This window comes from Mytilus edulis, chromosome 3 (assembly GCF_963676685.1).
Source record: "Mytilus edulis chromosome 3, xbMytEdul2.2, whole genome shotgun sequence".
NCBI classification, from domain to species: domain Eukaryota; kingdom Metazoa; phylum Mollusca; class Bivalvia; order Mytilida; family Mytilidae; genus Mytilus; species Mytilus edulis.
The window spans coordinates 76,893,637-76,914,131 of NC_092346.1; the positions used below are offsets into that span (position 1 = coordinate 76,893,637).

A 20,495-nucleotide genomic window follows, 5' to 3' on the forward strand; every position below is an offset into this window, starting at 1 on the left:
TTTGTAACAGTTAAATTTTGTCACATCAATCAGTCAAGTCAAATTCTAAATTCTTATCACATCACCTGAATAAAAAATTGTCAAGATATTCCATTGAAAATTTCTTGCAGGTTTGTGCACTGACAAATTATTGCCATTGTAAACAACAGCAATATTTTGTTTAATAACCTGCATTTACAGCCATCACAAATATTCTTACATAGAGCTAGATCATAAAGTATTAAATCGAAACATTCTTTCACTTTTTTACAAACTATAAACCATTCACCTCATGCTATCACTCAAAACAAATGCATTTTCTGTTCAAGTTTATATCTCTTTCATTTATCTGTTATTCACATGATTGTAAAATACTTACAGTTGGTCTGGGTAGCACAAAGATTCTCCTATCAATGTTTTTAACAGTAACACAACAACTGACATGTGTCTCAGCAGATTCTATCCAAACTTTACCAAATAAATACACTACACCTACAAAGGACCATGTGAAATTAGTCTATATCAGTAGATGTACAAAGTCTTTCTCAAGAGTCTTTAAAAAATTGTTTCAGAAATCATATATTAATAGTTGACCAAATGTACAAGCCAGTAACTTAAGCATAACCGACCCAAGTAGATGTACAAGTACATATTACAAAGACTTTGGTAAGAGGGAGGGCTTTAGAAATATTGAGGTATTGCTGTTGATAGATAAAAATGTAAATCACATTTACCAGGATGTGAATATTGATCTTCATAGGCATCCAACCAATAAAATCGCAGAACCTGGTCACCTGATTCATTAGTGACCAATGGTAAGTGTGAAGAGTCAACTTCTATGTCTGTAATTTTCTCAGACTGGCTACTGCCCATTTCTTCCTTAAAAGTTGTCCAACCAGTAGACAAAGCTTCTAAAGGTCTAAATAGATCAAATATAATTAAACAAATATAATTTATTGTAAATGTAAAATAAACACAACATGGAACTAATAGTTAGTAGTCACAAAGTCATCTATAAAAGATTGCTTCTTAGGTATACAGATGATATTTTTTTAAATCTTTATTTAAAGAAAATTTTTACAATGTTTTTTTTTATGTTGCAAACAAATAATCATGATTAGGAAAACACTATTCACAATATGAGTTTTTAATTGAAAGTGTTTATTTCCCGATATTATGAACTTTTCCTCTATTTTTGTACATGTATGTAAACAATCTCTCCATCATCATATGGTCTAATTCATTTGTTTGTATGAAATAACATTGATTTATAGTACAATAAAATGTAGATTTCTGCAAAACAATAAACATTCGATACACATTTTTTGTCTGTCATTATTGGACAATAAAGCAGTAAAGGTTCCTGTAAATTCAAGTAATATAGAAAATGTCAAGCGCACCAAAGGAATAGGGATTGTCGTATGATGTCAATAGTTTTACGTTTCTGAGGTCTACTCTTGCAGTTTCCCAAATAGCGATAAGATCTATTCCATATTATGCAATTGCAGGGAATGAATTGGTTGCAGATTCATGAGCTGTGTGCCAGGTGCTTCAATTATTTACTTTATTTTTACTATTTGTCAGTTATCTTACATTTCTTCTTTTTCTTCTTTAACTTTGACAGACTTCATATCACCACCAGCTGACATTTCTTCATCAACATTCTCATCAAAGTCAACATCATTCAGTTCCATTAGACCAGAATCATCTTAAAATGTAGATTTTATCGATTTATTGAATTATAAGTTGTTTAAACTAATTTCTGACATACACATGCCAATTCTTCAAGTTGTCATTCTATTGTTAGTAAAATTTCATGAGACGCCTGTTCAGTCTTTGAATTTGATAACAATGTTAATATATAAAAGCAGGGCTCACGCTACCAGGCGATTTGGGCGAAGAAGTCGCCTTCCCGACCGTCACTTCGCTTTCCCCTGACCCCCAAAAGCGAAAACAAGTCGCCCTGTTCTTGACGATAGTCGCTTTCAGTCGCTTCCGTCATCTGACATTTTCAATTTTTACTAAGTTGATGAAACATCAATTTTTTACTGATAATTAAAGAAATTCAGACATAAACGATTCATTATCTTTATAAAAGAGGTTGAAGCATTGTCTTCGCAGTGTGTAGCAGGTTATTTGTAAAAATACAACTTTTTATCACTTCGTGCATAATTTTCCGCAAGTTCGGTGCTTGTTACTCGAAAACGTACATCAACCTAAATTTCGGCGGCAAAATAAGTTTGTTACTTCATTTAAATGTGATAAAAGTTGCCTCCAGTAAATGTTTAATCCATTTATTGCATTAAAACCGTCATGTTCCTTTCCAAATAACTTGTCAAACATCATTTATTTTTGTAAATTTTCTTGCATTCGTCCGCCATTGACCGATTTCTAAACTACGGATCTGAACCGGACCAGCTATGACCAAAATCCGTACTTTTACAAAAATTACTACGGACGCACGGATGGAACAGCTGACAGAAAAATATTGATCCCAAAGGGAAAAATAACGCATTCCACACGCATTAAGAGACTTTTGGTTACATCTAATTGATTGGTGTATATAATTCCCTATATTTTTTATGGATTGTTTCAAACTATTGATTAAAGTTGGTTAACTCTGAGACTATTCTACTAATATCAATATATTATGGCCCAGCTTAATAACTTTTATATTTTTTATGAGAAACACTTAATTTCATACACAAGATAATTTTTAATGAAATTGTAATTGATATATTATAATTTCTTTACATTTTTTTAAATAATTTTTTTTTTTAGTGCTAGATATTTAGTTGGTAGTTTCTCACAAGAACCTTAGTAAAACTTAACAACTTTTAATTTCAAATGTTACTTTAATTGTAATTTTTTACTCATGAATTGAACAACATAAAAAGAACATTATTTACAAATGGCCCTTTATACTATTGTAAAATGCAAACATTGTAGCGCACCGGGCGAATGAGCACTTCTCTTTCAAATCTCACCACTTCTCCCTATCAGTTTCAAAAAGAGAAGTCACTTCTTCCTATAATTCTGAAGTAGTGTGAGCCCTGCAAAGTAGTCATTTTGCGTACATTTCCTATAATCTCAGAACTGAATGCTTGTGTTATAGATTGTGAATCTTTAAAAGAGACAATTATGTGTGATAAATCAATCTAAGTTCTGTACATGTCATATTTACATCATATTCCTGTTGTTAAAGGAGTGTATTATTTCAAGGAGTACATGACTGGTGCCAGTGTGATATACCTTCAAACAAATAAGTTTTTGACTAGTTCTATAAATAGACAAACTGTGCTCTGCACTTTTGCACACCAAGTCTACTTAGCGTTGTTGTTTAGAAAAACTAAGCAATTTTAGAAATGTGTAACTCAATCTCCCAAACCAGTAAAAATATTGTTGGAGTCCAAGTTCAGCTATAAATGGGAAATGAAAAAAATAATTAAGAACAATAAAAGATTTTCACCCTTCATTAATAACCAACCAACCTTGTTCTGTACAGTTTTGTACTGAGGTATCTGCAGTTTCTATATCCATCCCATCAACTTCATCATAATCATTGGTATCAGGGATGTTAGGTTTAGGTAGAGGTTTTTTAATGAGCACTGCTGTATAGGGTTTGCTCTGTTTCTGTACTGGTGAAGCTCTGATCTCCTGTTTTATTGGCTTAACATTCAATGATTGTGAAGCTAGTTTCGTTGATGTGCTAAAAGGATTTAATGGTGACCTGCAAAGTAACACAAAATAAGAGATTTTAGTTGGTTTATTTTTTCTAATTCTTTAAAAAATATTAACAAATGAATCATAGTAAGTTCTATAGAATTGAAATGTTCATCGAATTACCAAATTTCCTTAGGCTCTGCACAGTGGCAAAACCACGAAATCAAATATCCATGAAAATGCAAGTTTTTCTTAATCCACAAAAATTGATACCCACCAAAATAATTGAATCAACAGTATTTTAGATAATTTCTGCATAAATGCTCAATAATCGACTGTATTCTAAAAACATGACCTGATGAAAATTCTGTGAACTGAACAAAGGGCAAACTTGATCATCAAAAAACAATAAACAAGAATGTGTCCAAAGTACACGGATGCCCCACTCGCACTATCATTTTCCATGTTTAATGGACCGTGAAATCGGGGTCAAAAGTCTAATTTGGCTTTAAAATTAGAAAGATCATATCATAAGCAACATGTGTACTAAGTTTTAAGTTGATTGGACTTCAGCTTCATCAAAAACTGCCTCGACCAAAAACTATAACCTGAAGTGTGACAGACGGATGGATGAACGAACGATCGAACGCACAAACCAGAAAACATAATGCCCCTCTACAATCGTAGTGGGGCATAAAAACAAGGATGTGTCCAAAGTACATGGATGCCCCACTTGCACTATCATTTTCCATGTTCAATGGACCATGAAATTGGTAAAAAATCTAATTTGGCATTAAAATTACAAAGCTCATACCATAGGGAACATGTCTACTACGTTTCAAGTTGATTGAAATTCAACTTCATCAAAAACTACCTTGACCAAAAACTTTAACCTGAAGCGGGACAAATGAACAAACGCACAGAGGGACGAACGGACAGACGAATGCACAGACCAGAAAACATAATGCCCCTCTACTATTATAGGTGGGGCATAAAAATAAGTCCCATCATTGCCTACTTTTAGAATAAGTGCTTGATCATGATTACAGTGTAGTTTTTTCCTTGTACAGAACACACCTTGTGAGATATTGTTCCAAATATTCCTCAACAAATTGTGAACTTTTACTGATCAGTCAATAACTTACTTTGTAGATCCTACAGGTTTCTTTTTCAGTTTGATAGGTACAGGTTTAATACCAGCATCTGGCCCTTTGTGTAAATCTGCCATTAAATCTCCAAGCAATTCATCATTAGCTAAACTGACATCTTTCTGAAATTTAGACAAGTTAATTTCAGTTGAAAAAATAAATAACATTGGCTGGTCATGTTAATGCAGAAATGTCATATGTGATGACTTAATGTTGCAATTGAAATATTTGACCAAAAATGGCCACTTCATAAATATTTTACAGAAAGTTAAATATGAGCATTGACAAAACCAAAGGTGTTTAACTTACATCGACATCCTTTATAGAACCTATAGTAAGAAAGATACATACAACATGATCTCATATAAATGTGACCTCATGGCATGTTTGTTTCAGTTTAATTAAGGCATGATTTATTAATGTTTTGACAGTTATATTGTCTCACAAAATATGCTCTAATTACCTTTTTACCTCGACCTTCACATTGACGAAGCATCTCAAAATCAACAGGGATCTCTCTTTGTGTGACCAATCCAAATTAAAGTTGCAAAGCCATACCACGTATTTGATTTAGCATAATGAATTTTGTTTTGGATAACTTAATAACTGGGACCCTGACCTTTGACATACGGACCCCAAGATCAAAAGGGAGCTTCCTCTCTCTATGTGTATAATTAATATTCAGATTTAGAAAAAGAACATATTTAAAAAGTTGTTGCAAAAGTTCTGTATTGTTCAGACAGACAGAATTCCTTTCACTCTACCAACATGAGGAATCAGATTAAACATCCCAAATCACTGTTGATTTGTAGATCCTGCGCTGTCAAAAGAACCGGTCTCTTTCACATGGGTTTTACAGCCAAAAGAGAGAAATTGAGGCGACCATATTTCTATTTTTATAGTGTATTTTAACCGTCAAGCCTACTGTCTACAATGTGCACGTCCTATGTAATTTATATCTGGTGTAAGTGTATGTTCTGCTGTCCAATATTTTGGGTAATTCCTGTTGTCCTTTATACTTTTTGTCTAATTTTAATGGCAATTGTTCTGTTCATCCAGTCATACAAATGCATTGGTGATAATAAATACCAATTAAATCTACTAAATGGTTCTTACAATTCCTCACATAGTGTGTTACTACTCACATAATATACAAATAAAATAAGTTTTTAGTACATTTAAAAATGATTATTCTTAAATTTAATTAAGATATAAAAACAAGAAGATGGTAATTGCCAATCAGACAACTATCCACCAAAACAAATTATATAGAATTTAACAACTATAGGTCACTGTTTAGAGTAAATATTGTATTGATCAAGCTGGAAATGTCATGTTAACAAAACTGCAATACATACCTCTTGTTTTTTCTTTGAGCCACCAGCAGCTTGTGCCATAAACATACTTTTAATGTTAGATTTAGGCTTTGTTCCAGGTTTAACAATGTTGTGATTTTTCTTCTTTTTCTCAGCTTTATTTTCTGAAATAATATACAAGACAATGTATGACAACCATACACACAACCTGAAAACATGTGTAATCCGAAAAAACTCTGATGTACCTAGTATGTATAATATGCATTCTATAATATGATGAGAATATTCAGACATTTCACATACTGCACTTTATTTTGAAAACATTAAAACATTGCAAAATTCAGGATTTTACATCATATCATTCAGAATCAGTAAAAAAAAAAATATAATTCACCTTTTGAATATTTTCTGTCAGATTTTGTTTGTCCTAATTTATCTTAGAAACTTTATAATGTGACTTTTTAACACCAATATATATGTGCTAAAAACTACAAAAAGAATCCACATCAGATGAATGGTTGTCAGCAAATTTATGATTTTATAATTTTTTTGATTAAAGTTGCATTGTTTTACAAGTTGATCAACAAAGAATACGGCTATATCATTACTTATTTCATGAAACAAAACATTAGATATTTGATCTGAATCCCTTTTAGACTCTCAAGACAATCAACATGTATTTGTCTTTAATTTCATGTTTTACTTAATAATGTGTTCATAGTTTGTACTTAATTTGTTAATAGAAATTTCCTCTTATTTTTCAAACTTCTTTAATAGCCATATCAAAAACAAGCACTATATTCTATATGCATACTATTATCTTTGGTAGGTGCTTCTCCAATATCATCGTCAAATATTTCTCTTCCATCCTCAACATAGCCAGATCCATCTACAATAAAACACATATTAAAGTAATTTCGTAAATTTGTTTTCCTAAAAAAGGTGTTCTGCATTGTGATATATGTTTAATTCCAAAAGAGTAAAACTTAGAGGTATTTTGGCCTTAAGACTAAATTTTGGGGTCTCTAGTGGAACTAGTATTTCATTTTATATTGTTATTTGAGCAATTTAGAAAAAAATTCTGGAACAGAACTTCTATGACACATACCATACACTCATTATTACTTTTTTTTTTATCAAGAATAATTCTTCTATAATGGGAATAGGAAAGAAGTGTTAAGATTTTTTTCTTCAAATAGATTTGATTTAGAACACTTCTAATTATCTACAAAAACATTAATCTTTTCCATTTGTCATCATTATGCATTTTGAAGGGACAGACCTTTTGAAAAGAGAAAAACAAGAGGCTCTAAAGAGCCTGAATCGCTCACCTTAATTCTTTTGGTTAAATCTCTCATCAATGATTATTTTGGCTTTTCAATTTATTTAAATGTTTTTTGGATCGTCCTATTTTCTTCAAAAGCCAAAAAAAATAATCATTTTCTCCTATGTTCTATTTTAGCCATAGGAGCTATGTTTCTTGACATACAAGGAAATAAAATATAAAATTTATACTAGATACTCTGAAACTCATTTAGCCTAAGTTTGGCTGAAATTGATACAGCAGTTTCAAAGGAAAAGACTTTAAATTTCAAAGGAAAAGATTTTTTAAAGTAAGTCAACATGATGAACAAATTGTGAAAAAAGTCTTTAAAGGGCAATAACTCCTTAAGGGGTCAATTGACAATTTTGGTCAAATTGACTTAATTGAAGATCTTACTTTGCTGAACATTATTGCTGTTTACAGTTTATTTCTATCTATAATTATATTCAAGATAATAAACAAAAACAGCAAAATTTCTTTAAAATTATCAATTCAGGGGCAGCAACCCAACAACAGGTTGTCTGATTCATCTGAAAATTTCAGGGCAGATAGATCTTGACCTGATAAACAATATAACCCAACGTCAGATTTGCTCTAAATGCTTTGGTTTTTGAGTTATAAGCCAAAAACTGCATTTGACCCCTATGTTCTATTTTTAGCAATTGCGACCATGTTTGTTGATAGATCATAACTTCGGATACAATTTACAAACTAGATACCCTAAGGAACATTCAGTTAAAGTTTGGAAGTATTTGGCCCAGTAGTTTCAGAGGAGAAGATTTTTGTAAAAGATTACTAAGATTTACGAAAAATGGTTAAAAATTGACTATAAAGGGCAATAACTCCTAAAGGGGTCAACTGACCATTTCCGTCATGTTGACTTATTTGTAAATCTTACTTTGCTGAACATTGTTGCTGTTTACAGTTTATCTCTATCTATAATAATATTCAAGATAATAACCAAAAACAGCAAAATTTCTTTAAAATTACCAATTCAGGGGCAGTAACCCAACAACAGGTTGTCTGATTCATCTGAAAATTTCAGGGCAGATAGATCTTGACCTGATAAACTATATTATCCCATGTCAGATTTGCTCTAAATGCTTTGGTTTTTGAGTTATAAGCCAAAAACTGCATTTGACCCCTATGTTCTATTTTTAGCAATAGCGACCATGTTTGTTGATAGATCACAACTTCGGATACAATTTACAAACTAGATACCCTAAGGAACATTCAGTTAAAGTTTGGAAGTATTTGGCCCAGTAGTTTCAGAGGAGAAGATTTTTGTAAAAGATTACTAAGATTTACGAAAAATGGTTAAAAATTGACTATAAAGGGCAATAACTCCTAAAGGGGTCAACTGACCATTTCCGCCATGTTGACTTATTTGTAAGTCTTACTTTGCTGAACATTATTGCTGTTTACAGTTTATCTCTATCTATAATAATATTCAAGATAATAACCAAAAACAGCAAAATTTCCTTAAAATTACCAATTCAGGGGCAGCAACCCAACAACAGTTTGTCTGATTCATCTGAAAATTGCAGGGCAGATAGATCTTGACCTGATAAACAATATTACCCCATGTCAGATTTGCTCTAAATGCTTTGGTTTTTGAGTTAAAAGCCAAAAACTGCATTTGACCCCTATGTTCTATGTTTAGCAATGGCGACCATGTTTGTTGATAGATCAAAACTTCGGATACAATTTATAAATTAGATACCCTAAGGAACATTCAGTTAAAGTTTGAAAGTATTTGGCCCAGTAGTTTCAGAGGAGAAGATTTTTGTAAAAGATTACTAAGATTTACGAAAAATGGTTAAAAATTGACTATAAAGGGCAATAACTCCTAAAGGGGTCAACTGACCATTTCCGTCATGTTGACTTATTTGTAAATCTTACTTTGCTGAACATTATTGCTGTTACAGTTTATCTCTATCTATAATAATATTCAAGATAATAACCAAAAACAGCAAAATTTCCTTAAAATTACCAATTCAGGGGCAGCAACCCAACAACAGTTTGTCTGATTCATCTGAAAATTGCAGGGCAGATAGATCTTGACCTGATAAACAATATTACCCCATGTCAGATTTGCTCTAAATGCTTTGGTTTTTGAGTTAAAAGCCAAAAACTGCATTTGACCCCTATGTTCTATGTTTAGCAATGGCGACCATGTTTGTTGATAGATCAAAACTTCGGATACAATTTATAAATTAGATACCCTAAGGAACATTCAGTTAAAGTTTGAAAGTATTTGGCCCAGTAGTTTCAGAGGAGAAGATTCTTGAAATAGTTTACGACGACGACAGACGACGACAGACGACGGACGACAACGGACGCCAAGTGATGGGTGAGCTAAAAAAATCAAAGTGCTTGTAAGCACTGAAAGGTAAAGATTCTTCAATTTATCAGTGGGAAGTAAAGTTAAGTATTGCCTCGGTTGTTGTTGATTTAACATCAATTCTAGACAAAGGAAGATAACTCCAAATATTTAAAGATGATTTTAAAAATGACATCATCCTATTTTTAGAACAGATATAAGATTCCTGCACCTTACAAAAGTTATGTATTTTCATGACAAGTTTAAGATGATGTTGTGCCTTGAATATCTGAGCATATATTATATCAATAAATTTCTGGAAAAGTTCATGGATAGGATGTACAGAATGTTATGATCAATGCACTATATTCTGTGTATTAAAAAAGGTAGTAATAAGCCTTGGAACATTTAGATATCAAGTCAGCTTCATAAGGTTTTGATTGCATTTAATGCAATCTTTACCTAAAAATTGTTGCGCTGCAGGCTTGGTGAACTTTTGCCCAATTTTCACGATATTCATGTTATGTATTATTTGTCATGCGCCACATAAATATTTTGTAGACAATTCTTTTAGCAAACAGCAAAATCTTCTTCGGATATCAAATGATTAGTTTGATTGTTGCTATAAATTTATTTGAAAGTCAAATTAGATTGCTAGGATGAAAAAAATACTTGGTACACAAAAAAAGGAATTTTCTTTTAAAAAATAACAAGATCTTGCAAGTAGTCTTTTTAACTGGCTATTATTTATACCAAGACTTAAGGTGCTTCTGAAAATCATGTGATTATTACTGTGAATCTAACGACATTCTCATACTAACCATCATCAACAATCCAGTCATCATCTTGTCTGTCTTGTACTATCTTGGAGTACTGATCTTCATTCACCATCTCATACACATCTTTCTCTTCTTCACCCTAGATAAGTTGAACAAAGTAGATAAGGCCACACCAATTTAATTCCTTGTTCTACGGACCCTCCCGCACCTATTTTTTTCAAAGCAGAATTTTTTTATTTTTTTTATATTCCCGCTTCCCGCATCCGGAAATGTAATCGTGTCCATTTCCCGCACCGTTTTTTTTTGTAAATATTATAAACAGATATTTGCACTTTTTTTTATAATCACAATCTAACATGTATTTATAACGATTTTAAACATATAAGCACCCAAGTACACTGTGTCAATGTCTGTGATAATATTTGATTCAACATGAAACCCATTGTGTACACTTATAAGTTTGGGGTCCCTTATAGCTTGCTGTTTGGTCTGGGTAAAAGCTCTGCCGTACGCACTATGACCTGTATTTGCTATTATCCCTCAGAAAGACACATATGGGGTCATTTTACTGTTGTAAAAAAGAAACTTGAAGAAATACCAAGGGTTTGCATAGTGTTACTATACAAATACTTTGAAGAACTTAAAAAAATTAACTAAAAGAGAGGAGAAATACATCATATTTAAATAATTTTAAACAACATTACTATATTCTTAAAGAGAATTATTTATGATATTATTTATTTTGAATAATATTAAAGTAAATGTGTTAACATGGCCTAAGTCCAGGAATATTACAAAATTCTTGGGCATGTTTTGACCATTTAATACCAGATAGATATGTAGTTCTTTGCGAAAATATGAGGTCTTTTGTACTAAAAAGTTTTCTTTACAAAAAAATATATTGTAACTTATATTGACCCCTCATAAAAAGGACATTTATAAAATTGAGGGGTTGTTCCCAACCTGATTATGACTTGCATGGAAAATTGTCTTATTAATTGGCACACATACATATACCAAATCTAATTATTCAATTATTTATTGGTGAACAGGAAAAAATTACTTCATAAATTAAAGAAATGTTAAAGTACAAGTGATAAATCAAGTTTTAATATTGTCAAAACCTACTATTTTATGTTTACAAAAAAAAATATAATCGCACACATTTACTTTTCAAGCTTCGCCTCAAAAATTTGCAAAATAAATATTTTTTTATTAAAATTTTCAAATCGCTCGCTCGCCCCAATTTTTGGAGTCCAAAAATCCGTAGAACAAAGAAATGAAATTGGTGTGGCCTAAAGGAATTCCTCATAATGCTGTACAGAAGTTTGAAATTGTTAAATTAATTTCTTTTAAAATGTAGTATTCAAGACAGTTGTATAAAGTTCACTGTTTTAACTACAACTTTTGAAAGACATGAGTACACTTCAAGTTACTACATGTACTATGTTATCTTTTTCTAGCAAAAAATTTTGTTATGCAAATCACGCATAATCAACAGTTAAGTAAGGTTTATTTATTGTGTATGACAACTGAATGCTATATCCATTGGATGTGTACGGATTGATATTAGGCCAAAATAAAAAGATTGCATGTTTGCCCAAACGCGACCGACCCAAAATAAACCCGCCGACTCAAATTCTTTTTTTGACTTTTTTTAGATTTTGCGGATTTTTTTCGTGTCTGCTCCGTCATCGTATAAAACTTAAAGTTTGTCGTCTTTGGGTTTGAAAGTAACTATGAATAAGATTAAAAGAAAGCGCATAAGAGATGCAGTTAATCGATATTCGATGTTCTCTGTTTTTATGTTCTGACTTAACGAACGTAAAGAAGTGAAACATGTGAAGTGGCACAGTTTTTTTTTACGCTCTAGTTGTCTGTACTACCAAACCCTTACCTATATGCTCAATGTTAATTTCATCGTGTAAACGAATATCTGATAAGAATATTCAGGTAGATTTGTTCAAAACAATGTGCAATCGAATATTTACAATGTAATTCTGACAGGAAATGGATCCGGAAGTTGCGAATATACAATCTTGCAAGAAGATTTTGTTTTTACTGAATAAAAAGGAATTATTTCTTGATTTATTGTTGTCTTTAACTATAATCTTCCTTTTTCATGTGAATTAGATGCCTTTTTTTCAAATAGTTCAAATTTACAAGTCTTAGTTGACAAGATCAGTACGTTGCTGTTTGGGAGAATTTGATAAAACTATAATTGCTCACAGAATCAGAATATATTCTTAACTGAATGTAACTCCTTCTGAATAATTTATTGCAATATAAATATAAATCCCCTTTGACAAGAGAAATCTGGCTTTTGTCAGAAATATTTTTTTCACATGTGCAAAAGTAAACACATGTTATGGTGGGATTTTTATACAAATTTGTGAGGAAGCCTCTGGAACCTGATGACCTAAAAATAAAATAGTCTTCAGAAAACGTTAACTTTATGCAATTATACTTTATCAATAATGATTATTTTCAAAAATTTGAACTTGATTATTTAAAGAAATAAAATTATAACAAATATGTTTTTAGTTTGGAGATTCTACAGAACATGCTTTGATCTATTTATAGCCAAATTAGTTTACCTGTGTGTAAATTTATTTGGGTGTAAAAGCGTTGACCGAAGTACATTTTGTATGAAGCGCGGAAGCGCTTCATTCTAAAAATGTACGCACGGTCAATGCTTTACAACCCTATAAAGTTACAAAAAGAAGCATTCAATACTTATAATTACATTTTTTAGCTATGATCATGAAAACACGAATTTTATATATTTTATTATTTAATTCACCTGTGCACTTTATTGTTGGAGCACATGTTATCATGAGTGAAAAGTTGTATTGAGCAATGCAACTGCTTATGGAATAACACGTGATGTGCAGTTAAACAATCAGAATAAAATATTATAATGAAACATAGATCTAATGTAATTATTAAAATAAAAATTTTCAAAAAAAAAAAAAAGACAAACTATGGATGGTAGATAATAATTCATTTAAAATATTTTAGGAAATTTAATCTATTTTAATAGATATAGGGTTTAAAAACTGCAAACAAATTAAATCAATACATAGTCAGCTGATATTTTTTTTTACAAAAACATCGTGTTGATGTAACTGTTGAAAATCACTTCATAAATCCACCAGCCCTTTCACACATGTAGCAATTGTCAGGGTTATAAACATCTCAGGATACAAATCATAAAGTAGACTAATTTATGTATAGAGGTTTTAAATTCATGGCTTTTGGTTGACTCTACAAAGGTTTTGACGAAAAAAACAGATGTACTGTTTTAAGATCTTTAAAAATTTTCATGCAAATTCTGAAAGAAAAAAAAAAGAATTTGCCTACCTACCTACCCACACCCAGTCATCATGGGTCGGGTTTGGGCAAACTGAAATATTTTTAATTGTGGCCTTATGAAAAACATAAGTTTATTTATCTTTTAAAGTTGAAATTTGCTTTAAATTAACTTATGGTAACTATGAGACCTCTTTAGCATTACTTTGTGTCTTTTGTCACAGACTGGAAAACATAATGTGTTTCATTTCTGTTGTAAAGAGCATAAAATTTATTTTATTGCAACACTACTTTCTTTAAAAAAAAAATGTCTCATCCACTTCACAATATAAGAATAAGATTGCCAAAGAAACTATTTCCTAGGGACAAAATGATGTAGATTTAGAATCAATACCATTTCAGCACAAAATGAAATAATTAGCTAATAAAAGCAGTAAATAAATACATGCATATATATACATGTAAGTTAACTCTTACAAAATTTAAACATGTAAATACTGAATGACAATTCTAACATAATACTGTACCTCATATTTATTCTTTTCACCAGATGCCTTTGCTTTCTTTAATTTTTCAAATGCAGCAAATTTTCCAGCCTTACCAACTTTTTGCCTTCTTGATCTGTTCTTTGCCAATGATTCTATAAAAAAATAAACATGTACTCATGCAGAGTATAGTTTTGTTTTCATTCAAGTCAATAACATGTTTTATCAAAGTGGACATAAAAAAAAACCAATGAACACACAGTGTTCTCCCCAGGATTTTTGGATAGCGCTGTGGTAAGCGCGTGATTTTCGACAGTTCTCAGTAACTTTATCGCGGCGCGCGGTTGGTTTGTAATTGATTTGTTATGTGTTTTTCTTACATAATGCTATTAATGTTTTCTCTTGTAATGATGTCCTCATCATGCTCATGGAAGTTACCCCTTTGTTTGCTAATGTTATTGTCTGGATATAGACATGATAGAAGAAAAGTCTTTTTGTCTCCATTGTAAATACATATAATCCTCATATTATCTGTCTATAAAACCCAAGGAGAAGTCTTTTCCATGGTGGGTCTATACCAGACTGCCTAGATGTGAAGATTTCTTATCACTAACAGGTGATGTTGCAGAACATGTAGGACCAACAATAAAGTCATTGTCAGCTTCTGTGAGAAAGTTTTCAATGACAAGATTGGTATTTTTTACATTTACTTTTATTAACATTTCTAGCAAAGTACAACTTTTCAATAAAAATGAGTATAGTATTTCAAAGGAAGAAATGAAATTGCCCTTTTAATAATATTCAAATCTTATCAAAGACTTGCTTAAAAAAAAGGCTAAAATATTCCAATTATGAATATGAAAGAAATCCTTTAAAAATATTTTAAAGAGATTTTTTTATTTCAAAGGTGAATTACCAATCAAATACATTATGTATGCCAATTGAAACAACTACCACCTTTAAAGGTTTTGTTTGATAATTTTATAAACATTTGAATACATGCCACCAGATAAGTTTGTCAAGATTTGACAATACTTCTTTTAGGTCTTTCCCTCCCAAATTATCTCCCTTACTGGCTGACATAACTTCCTGTTTACACCTGTGTCTTTTTTTTAGCATTAAATACTATTCCTTATCCAAGCCATCCTCTGTTTACATTAAATTTAAAGCAATATTTAATTAAGATATATTGATGATTGGTTGACAAATATCGACATTTTATATATCGTCGCTGTTATGCAAAAACCTCGTATCTCAATTTTTTGCGGAAATCTTTTTATCGATTATTAAGAATTAAATATGTATGTTCCACTGAATGCGAAAATATCTGATCTTCTAACCAATCATTAACCCGAATTCTGACAAGTGACGAAAAAGTGTAGTCGGATTGGTGAGACATTTTGTTGTGCGAAAATATCATATCTCAAAAGAAAAAAAAGATGGCACTAGCAGCTGAGATTATAAAAGGTACAGTTTTGTCAATTTTTTGTCTAATATATTATGTATAGCTTAGAAATAATGAAAAGCTTTGAAAATACAATATAGGTGCAGAAATTTTTGCTCGCCTTGGTAATTGATTGGTTAGAAGATACGATATTTTTGCATACATTGGAACATAAATATTTAATTCTAAATAATCGATAAAAAAAATCAGTTTTTATTGCCTGGTGTAAAATTATGAAAACCTTAGATACGAGGTTTTTGCATAACAGCGACGATATATTTACACAAAATTTTCGTTTTGTTTTATTCCCTTATCCATTTGAAAAAGAGCCATGTATGGTCAAGTAATCGTAAAATACGGGCTTATAATGAATCCCTTGATAACAGGGATGCTTCTTTCAAGCAATACAGGTTCGACAGTTCGGTTTTAAACGCAAAAAAAATAATGATATAATCGTAGATGGTTCAAAAAATGGTCGAGACAACGTTGTCAGAGAAGGGGGTTAAACTTCCCTTATATAATTTAGAAATGAACTTTTCAGTACCCGAGACATGTATTATATGTCTCTGTTAGCACTGTCCATTCCTTTCATACGTTTCGGCATCTTTATAAAGCGAAAAAATGTAGTAGTGTTCTGTTAACCTTACGACGTTTAACTTGGCTTCACCCAAGCTGGACATCGAGAAAGTGAATTTCTCAAGTCTAGTATCAGCTTGGGGTTTGTTTTTCTAATTATATCCTCTTAATTGTTTTCAAAGGGTAAAATTCATTACTGTAGAATTGCTGATTAAACAGGTATTAGTTCGATTGGGTGATAATTAATACTTCAAAGACTAGCTCATTGAAGCCAATTTGATCGTTGTTAAAATCAGTGTTTGTTCAAAGTTCGTTAAACAAGTTTGTGAATGTCGTTGGGAAATGCGGTCAATTTATTTCTTCTCATTTCATTCATATATGCCTCTATATATTCATTAAATAGATGTCAATGTTGAAATCTTTGTTTATTTTGATCTCTCAACGACGCCATTTTGTAAAATTTATTAGACAGGTCCCGCGGAGTTACTTTAATACAACGGAAGTAATTCTTTCAAAAATCGTTAACCAGTCAATCACGTGATCCGAAAAGAAAAATAAGCGGGAAATTTTAAAAAATACGAAAAAAAAATATAGCGACGCGGTTGAACAGGATAGCGACGCGGTCAGTGCAATAGGACAGCGGGAAATTGAAATAGCGCTGAAAATCGCGGCGCTAAAACGGCCTGGGGAGAACACTGAACACAAATTTGATTCAAGTTAAAAGAGGGGTGAAAGATACCAGAGGGACATTCAAATTCATAGAAAAAATAGACTGACAATGCCATGGCTAAAAAAGACAAACATTTTAACAAAACTGCGGAATTCCCTCTGTGACGTGTTTCTAAATATATAAAAACACAAAATATAAATACTGCTTAATTCTGATTTTCCGTGTTGAAAAAACGTGCATATGAAAAAAGGGCAATATCGAAACACTTAGATCATGTGAAGAAAATTATAGGAAAGTTGTTTAAATTCAATCCATTTGTTTGTTTTTACCTTTTAAAGCAAGAAAATCTTAAGAATCTGAGATGTTCCTTAATATTTAGAGTTAAACGGTTGACGGTTAAACGTATCCCAAAAATGAAATCAATTGTATTGATTGACATGGACAATGGATATATGCAACAACAATAGGCATTTACTGTGGACCTGAGTGGACTGTAGTCTTCATGATATACTTTAAAAGGCCATGGCTGAATAATTTTGAGTTTTACAAAAATATAACATAAGATTAAATTCTCTGAGTACAGACAAAATTGTGTAATTTGAAAAGTGTGAAGCCTGTCAACACCAAGTTATATACAAGTTGTTTTCATTTTGTATTAAAAAGACAACAAATAAATAACTTTGTGGAGGTTAGCTAAACATGTTCTATCCTTCCTTCAGGTGGTGTAAAAATAAACAAAGTATGGTGAAATCTTGGAGGTGAGTGGACTGCATCAATTATATAATCAACTAAAAGGCAGTGTCACAGGTATGAATAGCAAAATTGCCGTTCATAGGCTATGTGTACCGACATCTGGTATCATAAAAACAAGAATGTGTCCACAGTACACGGATGCCCCACTCGCACTATCATTTTCTATGTTTAGTGGACCGTGAAATTGGAATAAATTCTCTAATTTGGTATTAAAATTAGAATGATCTTATCAAAGGGAACATGTATACTAAGTTTCAAGTTGATTGGACTTCAACTTCATCAAAAACTACCTTGACCAAAAACTTTAACCTGAAGCGGGACAGACGGACGAACAAATGGACGAACAGACGGACGGACGGACGAACGGACGCACAGACCAGAAAACATAATGCCCCTCTACTATCGTAGGTAGGGCATAAAAATGCCATCTGATCAGGAATGAAACATGAAATATAAACGGAAATTATCAATAATATGGGGATTTCGTGTAAAAAGAGATAAGTATGAGAAATTATATTTTCAAAATGTAAGTATTTAATAATAATATATAATAAACATTGAAAATAAAATGCACACTGATGAAGAATGAAACTGTACAGTCCCTGTAAAAAGAAAAAAACTGATAAAAATTAATACTATTATAAAATGTAAATGCAAATTTAAAGAATTGAATTTTACTGAATTTATAAAAATACCCATATGAGATTTAAAAATAATCTTTTAGTAAAATGTAAAACAGAAGATGATCAAATAAACATTTTGCTTCCCTGGCAATCAGGTTTTGTCCATCTTTAGTCACTCCAAGTTTAAAGTGGAAAGGACATTCCATTTGAAATGTACTAAAAGTAGGCATATCCTTTATACTAAGAACGGTTTAAAATAGGAAAACTAGAAGTATTCGACATAAAAAAAACTTGACCCGAGACTACTATAACACATAGTAGTCTCAGACTTGACTAATGAATGAAACACGGCAAATTCGATTTAAAACTACACTTTAAAACAAATACCTTGAATGAGGCCTTTTTTCTATCAAATTTGTTTTGATTTTTTGCCTCCATGAATACACAAAAAATGTATTCTGTTAAACTTCATTAAAATTAATCGGCTGTTCTAATAGACGTATTTACACTTGAATGCAAATTTGTCCGCCATTACGTAGAATCACACAGGTTCCCGTAAACTTTGACATAACAATTAAAAAAATTTGACGTCACAATAAAAAAGTAATTGTTGCATGACGTCAAAAGGTTATTCCAAGGCGTTTCATTCCCGATCTGATGGCATTTCATTATAAAACCGGATGTGGGTATGCATAGCCTACGAACGGCAATTTTACTATTTGTACCCGCATGCAGGTACACGCAGACACTGCAGGGCTGCCAAGTCGCATGCATCTAGGGTGAGACTCACGCATGCTTATGCTTTTAAACATCCTATTTTGGCGGCATTTTTCCCTTGGATCTTTTGTTTTTTCTCTTTGATCTTTTCATTTTTGGCCAAATCTCACGCATTTGCTTCATGAAAAGTTGGCAGAACTGACACTACCCAATTAAAACTCAAGTGTTTGTTTATTTCACCATCTTCTATGACAAGAAAAGAAAAATGTTCATCAAAATCCATAAAGCTTAATAACTTTTCAAAACATAAATTAAACATTGATGCAAAATTTATTGATCTAGATGCTGCCAGGCTTTTTAACTTTTAAATTGCTCAGTTTTGTCTGTACATAGACATTCATAGAGATAATTGTATGGTGTTAATACAGTCATTTTTGTAAAAGTATGTTGATGAACCTTAATGTTATTTTGTTATGCTATAATTTTGTATTTGATCTCAGATAATCTCGCTCATTCAGTCATTGTCAAACAACTGTTGATGGCATCTTGAAATGGTTGGATTCAGTCTCACTCAGTCTCATTTCTCATGTTATCGTGTTTATCAAACAGATCCTTATTTGCATGTTAGTTTACCATAATCATCGTTATTATCATTGTCATTTTCATTTCCAGGCGGATCAACAGCTGGCGCCATTTTTGTACTTGGCGGGAAATGGAGTGCGTAATAGACAAAACCAATTTCGAATAAGACTGAGTATTTCCGTGTGTTCTTTGTCTAGATCGTTTTTCAAGTTAATAAACTATGAAGCTGAACAAATCTGCCGGTGGTGATATGATAAAGTGGCACTAACTACGAGATATATATAAAAAATCTAATAATTTTTTTTTCTCAATCATTTATGACATGCAAATAGTGAAATAATTATTCGCTTTTATTAGCCCGTATGGTTCAATTTTGTGTGTGATTGGGATGGGCACTGGCTGGGCGAGGCTGGGTTTAATAAGCTAAAAAAAAAACATCGATTAAGAATTATTCACTTGCAAGTGAATAATTCGACCCAATAAAATAATGAAGTCACTGATTCAATTGCCAATTGAATCAGTGACTTCATTATTATTTTACATCTCTGAAATGTATGTATCAACAGGGACATATTGTATGTCTGGTATCAGCAACTATATTGGAATTCAAAGTTTTCACTCAGAAGAATCAATATTTATATGATAATGGATCATAATGTATACATGGAATTGAAACTTGAAATGTTATGATATTAAGACAAATTGTAGAACGTATTTGCAGATTATATGTGCTTTCTATACAAATGTTCACTGACCAATTCAAAAAAAAAACGTATATAAAAGAGGGTGGTAAAAATTATT

The 20,495-nt window shown here is 31.6% G+C and overlaps 1 protein-coding gene across 5 annotated transcripts in view; it reads right to left on the bottom strand.

Moving 5' to 3' along the window:
- LOC139517448 (DNA polymerase alpha catalytic subunit-like) overlaps positions 1–19,852 on the bottom strand; it is a 63,831-nt gene extending 43,979 nt beyond the window's left edge. For all 5 annotated transcript variants that reach the window (XM_071308487.1, XM_071308486.1, XM_071308483.1 and 2 more), the window contains exons 1-10: positions 19,746–19,852; positions 14,372–14,484; positions 10,575–10,671; positions 6,921–6,995; positions 6,149–6,270; positions 4,788–4,912; positions 3,471–3,709; positions 1,573–1,687; positions 714–898; positions 359–471 (exon numbers count right to left, since the gene is read on the bottom strand). In XM_071308487.1, the coding sequence (XP_071164588.1) occupies positions 359–471; positions 714–898; positions 1,573–1,687; positions 3,471–3,709; positions 4,788–4,912; positions 6,149–6,270; positions 6,921–6,995; positions 10,575–10,671; positions 14,372–14,484; positions 19,746–19,806 (1,245 nt within the window). In that variant the 5' untranslated portion in view covers positions 19,807–19,852. The remainder of the gene's footprint in view (positions 1–358; positions 472–713; positions 899–1,572; positions 1,688–3,470; positions 3,710–4,787; positions 4,913–6,148; positions 6,271–6,920; positions 6,996–10,574; positions 10,672–14,371; positions 14,485–19,745) is intronic.
- Positions 19,853–20,495: the final 643 nt, after the last annotated feature.